At 39.6% G+C, this 17,358-nt stretch overlaps 1 protein-coding gene across 1 annotated transcript in view; it reads left to right on the top strand.

Annotated features, from left to right (window-relative positions):
• The first annotated feature begins 3,763 nt into the window (after positions 1-3,763).
• gba2 (glucosidase, beta (bile acid) 2) overlaps positions 3,764-17,358 on the top strand; it is a 69,638-nt gene continuing 56,043 nt past the window's right edge. The window contains exons 1-2 of the mRNA XM_028801430.2: positions 3,764-4,433; positions 5,215-5,306. Coding sequence (XP_028657263.2) covers positions 4,243-4,433; positions 5,215-5,306 — 283 coding nt within the window. The 5' untranslated portion in view covers positions 3,764-4,242. The remainder of the gene's footprint in view (positions 4,434-5,214; positions 5,307-17,358) is intronic.

Here is a 17,358-nt window from a genome sequence, read left to right on the forward strand (position 1 = left end):
CTGAATGGAATTTTGGCTGGGATTATTGGTGTTCCCTTTCCTGGTTAGGATGACATAATGGAAGAATGCTTCTTCAATACCTGGTATGGTAGCATTCCTCTGCTGGGACTCCCATGTGCAAACACCTATGAGGCTGCCTTGGAGCTGCAAGCCTAATGGACGGCCCTGCTGGGTTTCTCTCCTGCCGAGGGGAGCTTGCAGCCGGTAGAGGACTTCTATGTCCTGAAAAGGTTCTGCCTGACCCTGAAGTGCTTTCTGGAGGCAATATGGTGGCACCTGAAGTAGTACCAAGTCTGTCTTAAAAAAGGGAGCCATTCGTCTCATCCAGGGAAATTGGAGATGGAAGAGGAGGAGGAGGAGGAGAAATAAAAAAAGAAAGAAGGAAATAATAGTTATGGTGTAATACAGCCTGTTTTGAAGGTATTTCCTTAGATATGGTCTTTACTTGAACCAGAGACTTTTCTCTCTGCAGTTGTGTCTGGGGTTTGGGAGTCTGAGGTGCCCTACTTTGGTCACAATACCTGTGATAGTCCAAACTATCATTTTATTTTAAAAGTTTTTAAGCAGTCCATTCTTCTGGGTGTCTTTCTGGGCACCCTAATATGCATGCACACTAGGATCAGTATATCTGGGAATACAAGGAGAACATGATGATTCCACACAGACTGGGCCTGGGCCAGAGAATCAAACTGTTGGACCCTGGCGCTTTGAGATGGTGAAAATGTTTGCCTTTGTGCCAATCTGTATTATAAAATGAAGCAAGTTGAGCTTTATTAGTCGGTACACTGATTGTAGACTTCTACAGATTTGCTAAGTAAAGTTAATGGCTGCTTTGTATTTCCAGGAATTGTTATTTTGTAATGTTTACCTTGGAGAATGGGTCTTTGATTAATTACATTTTTAATCATAAAGAATGGCCTTGAGAAAAGCAATTAATTTCTATTTTGTTTACGTATTGCCTTTACAATATCTGCAATTAAAAGCAAGTATGCAAAATGCACAACTAATTTATGGTGGCACAATGAGCAGATCCAATGTACTGAGTTTATATCCTGTGCTCACACCCTTGTGCTCCATGTTCATTTTCCTTTGACTTCTCCAAACACGTTCATATTAACTGCCAGTAACAAATAGGCCAAATGTGAGTGTGGTTGTGTATGTGGAGGGGCCCTGCGATAAACAGGGAATCCTGTCTAGGGTTGTTTCCTACCTTGAAGCCCCCTGGGACTCTACAATGGACTGCACAAGTTTGAGGATATTATATCATGTTACAAAAATTTGAAGGATGCAGTGCAGCGCCTTTGATAATGTTTACAACAGGAAAGAGTATTTCAGAACAAGAATAAGATTTCAAGGACTTGAAGGTAGTTTGTTTAATAAGCCTACCTAATGAGGATGAAACCAGTCATGGTCCAGTGGTATAAGATTGTGGTAATGGGTGTGATGAATCTTTTCTGTGTTATAAAAGCAAAGTAATTAATAATCAATTTTAGAAGAAACATCATTCGACCAGTAGAAACAACCATCAAAGACCAGGCAGTGGAGATCATTGATGGTCATAAATATCTTGGGACAATCATGGACTCGGAAAACTGCCTGTTAATGAAAATATGGAAGCCATCTGCAAAAAGGAACTACAGCACTTCTACTGTTTAAGGAAGATTAGTATTTTTAGTGTGAGTCCTGCCATTACGTCACCCTTTTATAAATCTTATTTTGAGTCTGTCTTTACTTATGTTCTGCTGGCCTGCTTTGGAAATCAGAATGTCAGCAACAAAAACAGAATAAATCAAGTTGTAAAATGGAGCAGTGAAACATGAGTCAAATCTCACTGACCTGTTTAATAAGCAAGAGTGAATTCTGTCAGACAGGACTAACCAGCTACCTCCTCGATTCCAGTTGTTGCCATCAGGTGACAAATTCAAGGATGCAAGGATCAAAAAAGAACAATTGGCTCAAATACTCTTCCATTCCAACTGCTATTAATCTTCTAAATAAGTTCAACTTTAATAAACACACACAGACTTAAATCATAGGAAGAACAGATACAATATGCATGTCATTAATCAAGTCCAAATATTGTTTTAATTATTATATCTAGTATGTCTGATCTAATGTTTCACCATAAGTATCATGTTCACTACTATATAATATTTATTTCTACTAGGTTTATGTTTGAAGGCCGTGTTCTTTCGGATGTGCATTTAATGTTATGTTCTCTCTGTAAAACCTGTTGACCAACCAAGTTTTCTTCTTGGGACAATAAAGCTAAATTGAATTGTGTTGTACTGAACAATGTCTACATCAGCAAAGAACACTTCTAAAACATGAAAATACATTATGGGTATATGGACCCTTATATAACATATCTCACAATGTCAACTGCTACAAAGCAGTTTTCCAATGTATGAACAAAAACTGTCAATATTCATTATATAGTGCCTTTCACAAACCAAAATCTAACCAGCAATAGGCCTGAGGAAATTAATCAATGTTTATTTTACATAGGGTGTCTCATGTATTCTACTACAAAAGATTTCTGAGCATTTTGTGAAACTAATTAAAAGGACAGGTTCATTTATGGGACACACTCTGAACCCCCTGGAGATCGTAGCAAAGGAAAGAATTAAAACTAAACAGAGAACAGCGTGCCATTATGAACAATGCTGCACATCCTCTGTCTGACACACTAACATGGAGGACTTTCAACCAATAAATCATTTATCAGAAGTGTGTCAAGAAACACTACTGGGGCACATTTATACCAAAAGCAGTATGCCTGCAGTCTTAACAGCATCATAATCCCCCCAGGCAAAGTAGTGCGCTGGGGCGCCTGTTTTGATTTAGAAAGAGAAACGTACATAGGTATTAGAATCATCGTGGGCCCCTAGCCAGTACCCATTGTGCTCATATATTAATACTGCCCTGAACATAATGCCTCACTGCGACTGGGACTACCGACTTGAAAATATTCTTTTTAGACATTCTGGTGTGTGTTCAGACCATAATGCGTGTGTGTATATATTTATGCATCTATTTACTTATTCATTAATTTAAAGCGCTTCTGTAAAAAGCCAACTTTCTCTCGAGGACAAATAAAGTTCTATTCAAGTGCTGCGGGCGCGCACTGTAAAGGCGCTATATGAAAAATAGATTATTTTCCTCCTATAAACAAATCATTTTAAATATTTTCATTCTTATTACTAACTGGAGGAAGCAAGTAAAGTCTAGTTACACACAGTCTCCAGCTCCTGTGCGGTATGCCTTGGAATCGTAAACAAGAAACGCAACCGTCAGTAAAGCCAGAGGGAAAACAACAAATGGCATGGGAATCGGGTTAGAAGTAAATAAGGGACAGTAGAGTGAAATGTTTGGGGTTTGAATATACTCGATCAAGAAGACACAATTATATATATATATATATATATATATATATATATATATATATATGTATGTTGGGTTTGCAGGGCTATCGGTTACAGCCACGTCGATTAGATATTTTAAATCTGGCACCTTTCCGCGTTGCTCTCAAAGCGCACAATCTCTCACTCCGTGAATGTTTTGCTCGGCCTGCAAGCGGATCCCAAAACGGATATTAAAAACGAAGCATTACAAATCACAACACGAAAAACCGACAGAATTCAAAAGTATATTTATTTACACGTATAGCTAAGCGGACACGAATTCTACGTTGAAAGCTCCGCTACAATTAAAGGTCGCCTCATCCTTAGCAAGAATAAACTAGATCTATCTCACTGAAGCTCTCACGAGTCCTAGTCGTGATTAGAGGGGTGATGGCTGAAAACCGAACTTCGCGAAACTGCTATTTCCATTAATTCCTGAAAAGAAGCATTGTCCCCGTTGTACAACAAATTTTTAACGTCTGCTATTTTGTCTAAACTTAGGTTCGGATCGACTTGCTAGCGCACAGCACTTGGCATGCTTCTCATTCCCCCCCTTAGTTCCTTACTCGTTACCCGCGCCCGGCTCCTCCCCCAAGCCGCGTCTGCAGTGCAGCTTGGCAGGACAGAGAATCGCCGAGCGGGACAGGTTGATGCTGGCGCAGCCGCTGCGGGCAAGGGGTTGCATGTCAGGAGCCTGTCACGCCGGCTTCGTGTAGCCTTAGAAGTGGATGAGCCACCGAACTTTCCGTCAGGCGTGTTGAACAGGTGACAAGCGAACCATAACAGCCCGACTGATCGCTCGGGCCGAGGCAAGCAGATCGGAGCCAAAGTGAGAGACATGGAAGAGGCAGACAGCGGGGCTCTCTGCCCCCTTATGAAAAAGTTCGCATCACCGCACAAAGGTATCGACGTGCCGGAGTATGGCTGGCGGATCTGCCTAGCGCATGAGTTCAAGGAGAAGAGGAAACCTTTCAATGTCAAGAATGTGTCTCTGTCCGCCTTGATGGAGCACCTAGGACTTGGATTCAGGTGAGCACTCTTACTGTCACCCGTGGCCATTACTGTTAATAAGTCAGTCGATTGTCACTCTCCTATAAATGAGATGACCCAGGTGAGTGGACCACATGCATGAACCTGGAAGGGTTTAAGGAACTGCAAGGTTAGCTTACGTTGTATGCCCATGCCATCCTTTTCCTGTCTTGGCAGGGAAGAATAAGAATTGGGTTGTCATCTGTCAGCTGGTGACAGAGTAGTCTAGGAGGCGATTGCTAACCATCTTAGAGTAGAAAGCCACACTGAATGCTTGACCCAGTGAGACCATCAAAATCTGCACACCCTAGTCTTGTAGGAAACTAGACATTTGTGTAGACTGGTAATTGATACTAGTGTCATATAAATGACAGGTGAATTTTGGTATAACGCATGGCCTCTGCAGGGCTGGTGCCACCATTAAAGCGAATTAGGCATTTGCTTAGAGCACAAATCATGGGGGGGTGGTTGGTGGTGTGGGTTTAACTACCGAACAGTTAATTGGCACACTAATAATCTTGGCCTAGGCTAGGGCATAAAATAACCCAGCACCGGCCCAGACTTGGGTGGATTTTCATTCAGGAAGCAATCAAGTGTAGTTAATATTTATTCTGTGGCGTTTTGTTTGAAGCTGCACCTTTACTTGATGAGGAAATGGCAGGGAGAGACAGAATGCAGGCTACCTTGTATCTAGAATTGACAAGAGCTTTGGTAATAGAATCAGATAGGTTTTGTGGTTTGCTCATACTTGTACCTGATTCTTCTTCTTCTGTACCTTCAGGTACTTAAAGTGGTGGTACCGGAAAACACGTGTGGAGAAGAAGGCCCCCTTCATTGACATGTTAAATGTGCTACCTCTTCGTCAGATCTACGGTATGAAATTGGTGAAACAAAATGTTCTATTCGGTTGTGAAACTGGGGGAGTTGCGGGATGGGCATGTACTGTATGTTAAACATTAACTTAACATTCTGCTGTGTTGTCCATACATCACAGGAGAGTGCATGAATGTTGTTGGTATGTCTTTTAATTAGAACTTAAGAAATCTGACAAATGAGAGGAGACTACTCCGTTCATAAAGCTCATTTGTTTGGTTAATAGCTAAGCTGCCCCAATTTCACATCCAGATATTTATTAAAGGTTTTCAAGACTTCTATTTCAACTATTGTTTAATTGTTCTTAGTGCTGGTCATGCCAGCTGTGCCTTAGCATGTCGAAGAGAACTCACGTCACTTGTGATTTTTTTGTATAGTGGAGTGTGGCTCCCATTTCATAATGTCTCGGCTCAACTTTCAAATTGAGAGTCAGTTACTTATCTGCCTTCTAACTTTTCCCAGAATTTGGAGTTAGTCCATGCAGCAATTTGTGTTGCGCAAATTAGACTTTACTATTTCACTCCATTAGTGATCTGCTGCTTGCCCCTGAGGGGTGTAGTGTCTGTAGGTTTAGAAACATGCAGAGGCTTTCTTTTGCTTTTAAGTGTAGCCCTGTTTTATTTTTAATGATACAATCTGAAAGTGAAAGTTAGCAAAGCAGTGTGCTATAGCTGCAACTTTTACTCACACCGATTTAGATTAGATACGATAGGCAGATGTACTGTAAATCTTTACTGCCTGTTGTAAGCAGAAAGCTTTATTGCAGGTCATGACTGAATCTTCATTTTACCGACCATAAACTGTTGTATGATAAATTGGTGCATACAGTATATGTCCCTATAAATGTCCACCTGTTTTTTATATTATACCCATCATTAATCGAGTTATGTTAGAAATATTCTTGAAATGATTTGGCCAGGCATGGCGTGCACTGTGTCTTTTTTATAGAAAATAAAGAGTTTATTATTTATAGTAACTGACATTTGTCTGTCTGTCTGAACTGAAATGGAAGCATAGCTATTAGTGCCAAGCATAGGCCATCTTATCCTGCCATCTGCACAACAGATTTGTGTAGGCCAACGTCCAAATGCACACTGCCATGACATGGACTAGGAAGTATATCAAGTACAAAAGCAAATCTCAGAGCAGGGGATGAGCCTTGAAGTAGGCAAACGTGCTAAGGGAGTGAAAGGGGGCTGAACCCAGGATTACACTGTGATATTAATTAATAAATAGTCTACAGTAGAAATAATACTGATTTTTTTCTTCATCGGGTAAGGAAGACCCAAGTTTCCATGTAAGGTAGTTGTAATTACTAATCATGGCACTGGAGAGAGGCACCATTTTTGCATTTTTGATTAGCAAATGCAAGTAAAAATTTTACTGTACTCTGTACATGCGTAGTTCATAGGTTGGTTATTGACACAAGTGAACAGTTGCCCAAAATCGGGACCCTTGACCATGGTATTGGGGCACTTGACAGCAATAACATTTTAAGGTACCAGTGTGCAGAACAAAATGTCTGATGCTATGGCGTCCTCTAATTAACTAATGCTTGTATTTTGCCAACTCTGTTGTCTCCTGCATCTTCTTATTTCCCCCTGCCTTGTGAACTTTACTGTTTGTTTTTACCCCCACATGGCTGTTGGAGTGTTACCAATAATTTCATTTTTATTACATGATGCTTTACATTTACTTTGTGGTGTGACGAGGATGGACAGGATTAGAAATTAGTACATTAGAGGGTCAGCTCAGGTTGGATGGTTGGGAGACAAAGTCAGAGAGGCGAGATTGCGTTGGTTTGGATATGTGCAGAGGAGAGATGCTGAGTATATTGGGAGAAGGATGCTAAGGATAGAGCTGTCAGGGAAGAGGAAAAGAGGAAGGCCTAAGCGAAGGTTTATGGATGTGGTGAGAGAGGATATGCAGGTGATGGGGGTAACAGAACAAGATGCAGAGGACAGAAAGATACGGAAGAAGATGATCCGCTGTGGCAACCCCTAACAGGAGCAGCCAAAAGAAGAAGAAGACGATATTTGTGGATATGGTGAGAGAAGACGTGCAGGTGATGGGAGTGACAGAGCAAGATGTAGAGGACAGGAATATATGAAAAAAGATGATCAGCTGTGGCAACCCCTAAAGAAGCAGCCGAACGAAAAAGAAGAAGAAGAAGCTTTAAATTTACTTTGTGATAATTATTGCTGTGAAAAGCACTCCCATTACTTTCAGTGGTGTTCACTATAAAAGCAGCTATATGAAGTAGTTTGTACTATTGTATAAACATGTCTACAACAAAAATTATTTAAAAGATAGGTGGATGCCTGTCTTTACTATGAATTGTACTGTTTAATAGGTTGAGTTTTAAACTTATTTTAGTTATTTATTTATTTTAAACCTGTTCGTGAGGGAGATCACTATATATTACTGTTGCTGCAATAATAAAGAAACTGAAATTCGTTGGTAAAGTGCTCCATGAACCGAGGGTCACTATGGAAAATGTTTAAATGAATTAATTTTGTAATAGTGTTTATGATGCTTCACTGTTATTTAGTGGATGAAGCACTCGTGCGGATGATGCCCTGTGACAGTGCATTGATAAAGGCGCTATATTTAGCAGAATGATCTCTTTGTGAGGGTGGTCTCCTCTCATCACGATTTGTGATGGTACACAGTTAAAGGTTCTTTCTGTCTTTATCAAACACTAAGTCAAGTTCATAAGTTCATGGTCTCAGGGGGCCAAAGGGGATGAGACAGAGAATAGCCCTGGAGAGCGTGAATGGTGAATGCTTTCTATAAATAACATTAATGGGTTGATCAGTATGAACGAAGTTATTATATTCTACAGAATTGGTGCAGTGGTAAAGCTGCTGTGTAAAGTAATGCAATCTGTGGTACCATATTTAGTTGCTTAGGCTCTTTGTAAGAGTCGTTACTATGAAAGATACTGCTAGTGATAGTGCACTGATAAAACTCTTTGTAAGGGTAAAGAATATGGAAGGTGGCATATAAGGCATCCATCTTGTCTCCTTCTCCGCGTATCCTGCTTGTGATTGTAGGAGATGAGTATGTATATTTAATGTTTTGGAGTTATAACACAGTTTGTGTTGGTGCATTTATATGGTAAAAAAATTGTTGTATAAACTAGTTGTGTTGGTACAGCTTTTCATAGAGGTGTTCAGTATAGAAGCTGTTGTTTGTGGTGCTGCACTGCCTAACCTCTTTTTAAGGCTGATCATTCAGGTTGGTGTTTGGTAATGTGTTTGTCTCTCATTTATCCAGTTCAGGGTTGTTGGCAACTGATGCCTGCTTATAAATACCTGTACATTGAAATTATGAAGCTGTTTGTGGTGGTGCACTTTTAAAGATGCTTCATAAAAGAGCTTCAATTGATTTAACTGTTTGATTTGAATGATCCCTATGAATCTGCTATATAATATTCAATGATGTTTAAAGCTAAGCGTGAAATTATTTGCTATGAAAGACACTGTAAGTAATGAATTGTGTTATTAAGGCTCTCTTACGCTGTGAAAGGCATTCTGTACAGCAGAGGTCCTCAGGTTCAGTACTGGAGGGCCGCAGTGTCTGTAGGGTTTTCTTTCAACTTCTCTGTTTAGTTGGTGGCCAGTTATTGATGCTGAAGCCATTATGACTCAAGTGACAATTTTGTTACCTCACTCACTATGATTTCCAACTCTGATTTGCTTCTTTTAGCTGTCTTAATGTTTCTAATTGGTATTTGTTTTATTAACCAGCCGCCAATTAACAGTGAAATACAAATAACAAAGGAACCAGCAGCTGATGTCGTAACTTTGTCCTGTTTGCATAGTCAGCCAGTGTGGTGTAGTGGTTAAGGCTGAGGTTGTGGCTTCAGATCCCACTACTGACACTGTGTGACCCTGAGCAAGTCACTTGACCTTCCTGTGCTCCAAATGTAAAACCAAAAGAAATGTAACCAATTGTATCATGAACATTGTGAGTCAGCCAAATATGTCAATGTAAAGAGGGATTTTCTTTGTGAGCTGTTGATACGTTCATATGACTAATTCCAGTAGATTTGTGTTTCTTAGGCAGGCAGTCTAGTGTAGTGGTTAAGAATTTGCACTTCAAACCCTGAGTATGTGGGTTCATATCTCACTGTTAACACTGTGTGACCCTGAGTAAGTCACTTGACCTGTTTGTGCTCCAAATGGAAAACCAAAAGAAATGTAACCAATTGTATCATAAATGTTATAAGTTGCTTTGCATAAAGGTGTCAGCCAAATAAGTAAAGGAAAATGTAAGTACGCCTGTGTGACCTCATCCTCATATACTGTGTCTATTTTAATAAAGTACTTAGCAATGGAACATGAAAAAGTGAAGGAATGAGAACTACTGATCTGCTCCAGTCCAGAGATCATGTGGATGATATTTTTGTAACAGAAAAATGCTACAATATAACATTGATTTGATGTTAGAAAATGAAAGCACCATAATTTAATTCATTTCAAAGTGTGTTGGCAAAGCATATATAGTCATATGAAAAAGTTTGGGAACCCCCCTCTCGGCCTGCATAATAATTTACTCTACTTTAAACAAAAAATATATCAGTGGTATCTCCTTCATTTCCTAGGAACTTCTGAGTACTGGGGTGTTTTCTGAATAAAGTATTAGTTGTATGAAATTAAATCAAATGTGAAAATCTGGCTGTGCAAAAATGTGGGTCCCCTTGTAATTTTGCTGATTTGAATGCATGTAACTGCTCAATGCTGATTACTTATAACACCAAATTGGTTGAATTAGCTCGTTAAGCCTTGAACGTCATAGACAGGTGTGTCCAGTCATGAGATATAAAGGTATTTAAGGTGGTCAATTGCAAGTTGTGCTTCTCTTTGACTCTCCTCTGAAGAGTGACAGCATGGGATCCTCAAAGCAACTCTCAAAAGATCTGAAAACAAAGATTGTTGAGTCTCACGGTTTAAGGGAAGGCTACACAAAGCTACCTCAGAGGTTTCAACTGTAAGGAATGGAATCAGGAAATGGAAGGTCACAGGCACAGTTGCTGTTAAACCCAGCAGGTCTGGCAGGCCAATAAAAATACAGGAGTGGCATATGCGCAGGATTGTGAGAATGGTTACAGACAACCCACAGATCACCTCCAAAGACCTGCAAGAACATCTTGCTGCAGATGGTGTATCTGTACATCATTCTGCAATTCAGTGCAATTTGCACAAAGAGCATCTGTATGGCAGGGTGATGAGAAAGAAGCCCTTTCTGCACTCAAGCCACAAACAGTCACTTGTTGTATGCAAATGCTCATTTAGACAAGCCAGATTCATCAGTCCAAAGCACTTTGTTCCAAAATGAGACAAAAATTGAGTTATTTGGTCATAACAAAAAATGCTTTGCATGGCAGAAGAAGATCACTGCATTCCAAGAAAAACACCTGCTACCTACTGTCAAATTTGGTGGAGGTTCCATTATGCTGTGGGGCTGTGTGGCTAGTTCAGGGACTGGGACCCTTGTTAAAGTCGAGGGTCAGATGAATTCAACCCAATATCAACAAATTCTTCAGGTTAATGTTCAAGCATCAGTCACAAAGTTGAAGTTACACAGGGGTTGGATATTCCAACAAGACAATGACCCAAAAGACAGTTTGAAATCTACAAAGGCATTCATGCAGAGGGAGAAGTAGAATGTTCTGGAATGGCCGTCACAGTCCCCTGACTTGAATATCATCAAAAATCTATGGGATGATTTGAAGCAGGCTGTCCATGCTCGGCAGCCATCGCATTTAACTGAACTGGAGAGATTTTGTATGAAGAATGGTCAGAAATACCTCCATCCAGAATCCAGACACTCATCAAAGGCTATAGGAGGACAGCGCCTAGAGGCTGTTATATTTACAAAAGGAGGCTCAACTAAGTATTGATGTCATATCTCTGTTGGGGTGCCCAAATTTATGCACCTGTCTAATTTTGTAATGATGCATATTGCATATTTTGTTAATCCAATAAACTTAATGTCACTGCTGAAATACGACTGTTTCCATAAGGCATGTCATATATTAAAAGGAAGTTGCTAATTTGAAGGCTCAGCCAATGATAAACAAAAATCCAAAGAATTAAGAGGGGTTCCCAAACTTTTTCATATGACTGTATGCAAAACAAGAATTATTAAGTGCGGTAGGGCAAATACTTTTAGGCAGATCTTATAAAGTATACAAAAAGTAACCTGGTTTAAGATTTTACATGTGGAATCAGTTGAGGAGCAGTGCAGCAGGTTATAAAAAATTTTATATCTTTGGATTTGTAGCGATGTGGAGGATCCAGAGGAACACCCAAAAAGGCATGAAGAGAACAAGCAAACTCCACACAGAAAACATCCAGGCACGGTATTCAAACACAAGGTGCTGGATCTGTGAGGAAGCAGCGCTAATTGCTGAGCTATTGTACTACCTCCATCCAGATTAGTTTGTCAAATGAAGTGCTTTTTGACGGTGCTTCACTTACAAGATTCCATATTAAAGACATACATCTACTTTGCTATTCCTTTCACTGTTTACATTAAAACGTGGTGGTTGAAGTAAAAGGATTCAGATTTCCTGTGTATTGCATTTTTCTTCAGCTTGAGTTTCTTTATTTTTTTTTTTTTTGTGCTGTGCAATGTACTAACATGAGTTGGCCTTGTCCTCTTATTTCTATTTTAAAGGTCCATCTGGATTTTCCGGATATACTTCAGGGTCATTAGTTTAGCTAATAGCTCAGTTATCTAGGTACTTTTAAAAACTTTCCTAGGGCTCCGTTTTAATTAGGTAGTTTGATGCAGATTCCCATACCTCTTTGTGTAGAAAAAGTGCTTCCTGACTTCAGTCTTAAATTAACTTCCCATTAATCCACAAATGTTCTTCTGTTATGCTGAGCAGTTCACTAATTAACTAAAAGAATTCTACTTTCACAATGTCTTGGGGAATTAGCTCCCCAAACGGTGTTGTGCACTCAAGACAAATCCCTGAGCCTTTCATAAATAGGATATGTTCTTTAGTCCCAGGATGCACTTGGTTTCTCTTCTAGTGCTTCGTTTACAGGGTGATCACCAGAACAGCACAAAGTACCCCAAATTCATTCTGTCAAGTGCATTATACAGTCTGTGCATAATATCAGTTTTTTTTTTTTTTATTTCAGCAGTTTTTTCAGTTTCATTTAACATTTTATTTGCCCATTTAATTGCTCATGCACTTTGCGTAGACAATTTAAATGTAAGCCACTAGACTCTTTTCAGAAGTTGCTTACTTTAAGACAGTGTTAACCATCTTGTATTTATAACCAATGTTTCTTTTGCCTGTGTTTTGCCACACACAGAAGTACACGCACAGACACACACATTTTGCATACCTGCATTCAAAGGCATGTGACTGTTGTCTTTGAAGGACAGAATGAATTTAGTCGATCAGGCAGTGGGTAGGAAGAACTGGTTTTTCGAGCTGCCCCACTCAGGCACACCCAGAAGATTCCCAGGTGCATAACTGGTCCTAGAGGACTCAAGACTTTGTTGTTTTGTTCCCAGTGCCCAAAGTTGACTCTGTTGATACACATGGTGACTGTCTTCACCCAAAGGCATGCTTAAAAAAAGATGGAGCACAGCTAACAAAAACAAAGCCAAGTAGTCTTCTGGTCATTTGATTTACTCAGCCGAGCTTCCATTTTTCCTTTATTTTTTTGCCTTGTACAAGGGTAAAAGGGTTCAAGTTAGTTAACTGTGATTGTACACCTATGTGAGGTGCCATATGTACAGTTATATAATTGTGAGTTTCATTGCTGCATGCACATGATATTGATATTTGAAATGAGTATGAGGCAAAAGTATGGGAGACCTGTTTGTAAACTAGTAGATGTCTGACAGAAGGTTCACAGGAACAGGAAAACCAGCAGGAGGAGCACAAAAAAATGTATGAGACCTGGAAGAAACCTTCAGAGATGAGAAATGACCACACTGTTAACAGGAGAGATCTTATTAATTTTAGTGTGAGAGCTCAGGGGCCACATGGGTGTCGAAAGCCGTGAACTGAAAGTGCATTAATAGCCTGAAAGAGAGAATGAGAGGTGAAGAGGAGCAGGCAAGACATTGTAGCACCTCCTGGCCAACAGGTGTCCACTACTTGGTGTAGCTAAGGCCTGATTGCCTATTGTAAGGTGAGACCTAGAAGGAATGAATGGTGGCCTGACCCCTTCTTTACATTCACTACAGTTCCTAGAGTGAAAGCATTGTGGTGTGCTATTCATCTAAGGGAATACACAGCCAAACAGCTGATTTGAAGACCCCAACGCGCTGAGGCCACTAGTCATGTTTGACCTGTTAGGTTCTTGGCAACAAAAGAATTGATCAAAACAGTAACTTTTCATTTTAGTAGCTGGCAGAAATACTTATTTAGGCCAAATGGTGACGGAATTGGAATGGTGACACTAGGTGACGGTTTTAACATGTCACAATACAGGGTAAGCAGAGATCTTTATACCAAAAGAAAAAGCTAAGGGTCTAAATAAAGGACATTACACACTCAAAAACTGCTCAAAAATTTGAAAGTCAAAATTATTCCCTAAATTAAATTTCCATGAAATCAAATTTTCATCTTGCAAACAGATCTTTCTCCTTTTTCTGACAGCCTGATAGCGTGCTACCTGACGAGCCGGTGCTGTACAAAGGGTTAACAGGTATAGCGAGTTTAGCCACAATCTCGTCTTTTCTTTTTTTTCTGTTCTGTTATGGTACGTAAAACACAAAACATCAAGACAGATGTGTTTTTCTTCTGTTTGTGAGTTTAAAGACACCCACATTCCTTATTTCTTGTTGCTGAATTTTATGCATTGTATTTCCGGATGAGGATTCATTCGTTGTCACCTCTCATGCACATGGAGCCTGTCCTTACAGTTAAAGACAGAGGCACAATCATGTATTACTGTATTGCAGCACACATTTCTGTTGCTGTTGAGTCACTGGGTATGTCACACTAGGTGACGGAATTGGCAAGAGTCTGACGTCGACTGCTTCTGACTCAGTAAGATAAAGTAAATGAAGGCTTCAATTGAAAATTGCTGCAATAGCCATCTAATGTGACATGGCCTTAACCATTGACGCGATGTTTTTGTGGTGATGCACTGTGTCTATGATGTGGTAAATGCCCAGACTAGTTTACTTTGTTCTCCTCTGTTCCAGAGGTCTAGTGTTCCCATCCAATGCACTACCCTTCTATTATACTCATACTCATTTAGTATTTTCAGACGTTTACTATGTCGACAGGTTCCTCTGGATCCCTGGGTGTAGCTTTTGGGTTCTTTGTGATTTCCCTGTGGTTGATCTGACACATTCACCATTTGTAAATAAAAAAGTCCATCTCAATGTAGTATTGTTCAGATCATTTTGAGAGTTAAATCCCAAGCAGTTCAAAAAATTATCACTAGAGGGAGAAACGCTGTCAAATATCCTCAACTAGATATACGGGGGGCACATAGAATCTTTATAAAATTGGCCTTGGAACCCCTGCAGATTTTGTTTTGTTCTTGTTTTTTTCTCCAACCCTATGGAGGTTTTTTTTGTTGGTTTTTTTGTCCTCCCTGGCCATAGGACCTTACGTTATTCATCGTTACTTAGTATTGCCTAATCTTATTTTTATGTTTTTGTTTTTTCTTTCTTCATCTTGTAAAGCACTTTGAGCTACATCATTTGTATGAAAATGTGCTATATAAATGAATGTTGTTGTTGTAAAATAAAAGATGCATTCTTAACAAAAATGCTCCGGGAAAGGAGTTGCCAACGAAGGCAATCCAAGGTGAACCAAGTTCCAATACAATAGTCCAGTGATGAAGTCAAACAACAGAGCAAAAGGTCCAAAAATCAAAAAAGAAAATAGCAAAAGCACAAATGTAGCCTATGTTTAAAGTATTTCACTATGATCTGCTCATCGTATCCAATTTTATTCATATGAACGGAAACCAGACCATTTAGGTAAGACAGCTAACAGAAAAAGACACATGTCTCTTACATAAGTGACTGACAGAGGGGGCAGATCCACCGGGGTTAGCAAGATGACAAGAAGATAAGCAACAAACAACTGTTTGCTGCCAAGGCAGGATATTCAGGGAAAGAAGGAAGTGTGCAGTGACCCAAAAGTCAGTTTGTAGTTCTATTTTCTGTGAGTGATGAACCAGCAAACCAGAATGTACCCATGTTTGGAGCTTGCATTGATCATGTTTCAGACTCTTGAACTGTAGGGAATATATAAATGCTTAGGCATTACCCAGAACAGCAGAGCTCACCTACGGATGGATGGAGAACATCACTCCTGCCCATGCACTCTATCTCGAAGTTGGACAAGCGTCAATCACAGGAAACCCAGAGTGTATCATGCTTTGGCCAAGTAGCTCTCCTTCGAGTGTTATATTCTTCTGGGTGTTAGGCCTATATTAAACAGAAGCTAGTATAATTTTCCTTTAGTGTTACTGATTTTTTATTCCGTTTAAAATCACCACCGTACTGCTAGGGAAAGATGTAAGATATATCTTTATGTATATTGTTGGGTTAGTAATGGCTGCAGTCTCTAGTGAACCTCTTCCCAGGGTGCATGTGCCCCTTGCTAGATACAACAAAGCACAGATGGAATCAGAATAAAAGCTCACTGACTCCCAAACATGTTAAATTAATTGCCAGAATCTGTGGGTTGCCCCACCTTTATAGGGCTGAGGCCAGTCCCTTACGGTGATGAGCAGGTGGCCCCACCTACTAGGGGGACCACCCACAAAACACACAGAACTTAACACAGGCCATTAACAAAATCAATTGCAAAAAACACAAATAAACAGAAATAAAATGAATGCAAACAAAAGAATCAAAAAGAAGACACAGAAAACATATAAGAAGTATTTGAACCCCAGCCAATGGAGGAACCCCAGCTGGAATATAACATGTATAGGGTTGCACGGTCTACCAGTACTGGAAAAGTAAAGAAAAACACAACATTTAAAATGGTACAGTACCACCATTTCAGGATTTTTGGTACTGGAAGTAAACATCAGGTTTTCTCTTAAACCCTCTGCCCTCCATTCTCTCAACACTGTGTAGTGTATACGTGGAAAAATGACCGTTTTGTAAACGTAACAAAATGAAACCACCAACTTCGATGTGATTGGGACTTCACCAGGAAAGTTCCCCAAGTGATGCGTCAATTACACACTTCATGATATCAAGAGGAAAAAGGAGCTTAGTGTGGCACCATTGAAGCTGGAGTGAAATGGTGGGGCATTGGTGTTATCCATTATTTGCTTTGGAACTGTTTTGTTATTGGTACTGAGGTCTGAAAGCTAGTATCGATACCAAAGTGAAAATTTTAGTAGCGATCTGAAACTACTGTAGTATAATACCCTTCCATTTTTGTGCAAACACCTTAGAACCTGAGAATATTTTATCTAATAGTGGTACTTCATATGGCCCAGATAATTGGATATTAAGAGTGTGTTATAAACCCTCTCTCCAGACAATAATTTCAGTATGCATCTTTTCAATTAAAAGGCAGGTTTAGGGGGAGGTATGGCAGTCATGGAGGCCTTTAATTACTCAATTATTAATTGGGCTAACCATACAAACAGCAAAACACAAAAGAGTTTTTAGATCCAATCCATGAGTGTTTTTAACACCGTATAAGCACTGACCAAAAAACAGGAGGCCTAAATAAGCTTGAGGACGTCTTTGTCTAGTCAGTGTGGCTCAGGATGAACAAAGCATTCACTTGCTACTCTCCAAACGATCTATAGCATTAAAATCAGTATATATACTGAACCTTTTGCAGAGTGACTTCAGAACTTTTTTTTTAAAGAAATCCACAAGTGCATATTCAAAAACACTTTGATATGGCAGATCATTTGTAGCAGATGTGACAAAGTCTACATAAGTTAAACTAGTATGACCTTTTAAGTGTAGAATCAGTCGAGGGGTAGTGCACAAGGTTTAAAAACCATTTTACGTACAATGCAGAATAAGTTCATTCTAAAATTTAGAGGCAGTTAAACATTAAAGTGAACTAATG

The sequence above is a fragment of the Erpetoichthys calabaricus genome, chromosome 5, assembly GCF_900747795.2.
Source record: "Erpetoichthys calabaricus chromosome 5, fErpCal1.3, whole genome shotgun sequence".
Taxonomy (NCBI): Eukaryota; Metazoa; Chordata; class Cladistia; order Polypteriformes; family Polypteridae; genus Erpetoichthys; species Erpetoichthys calabaricus.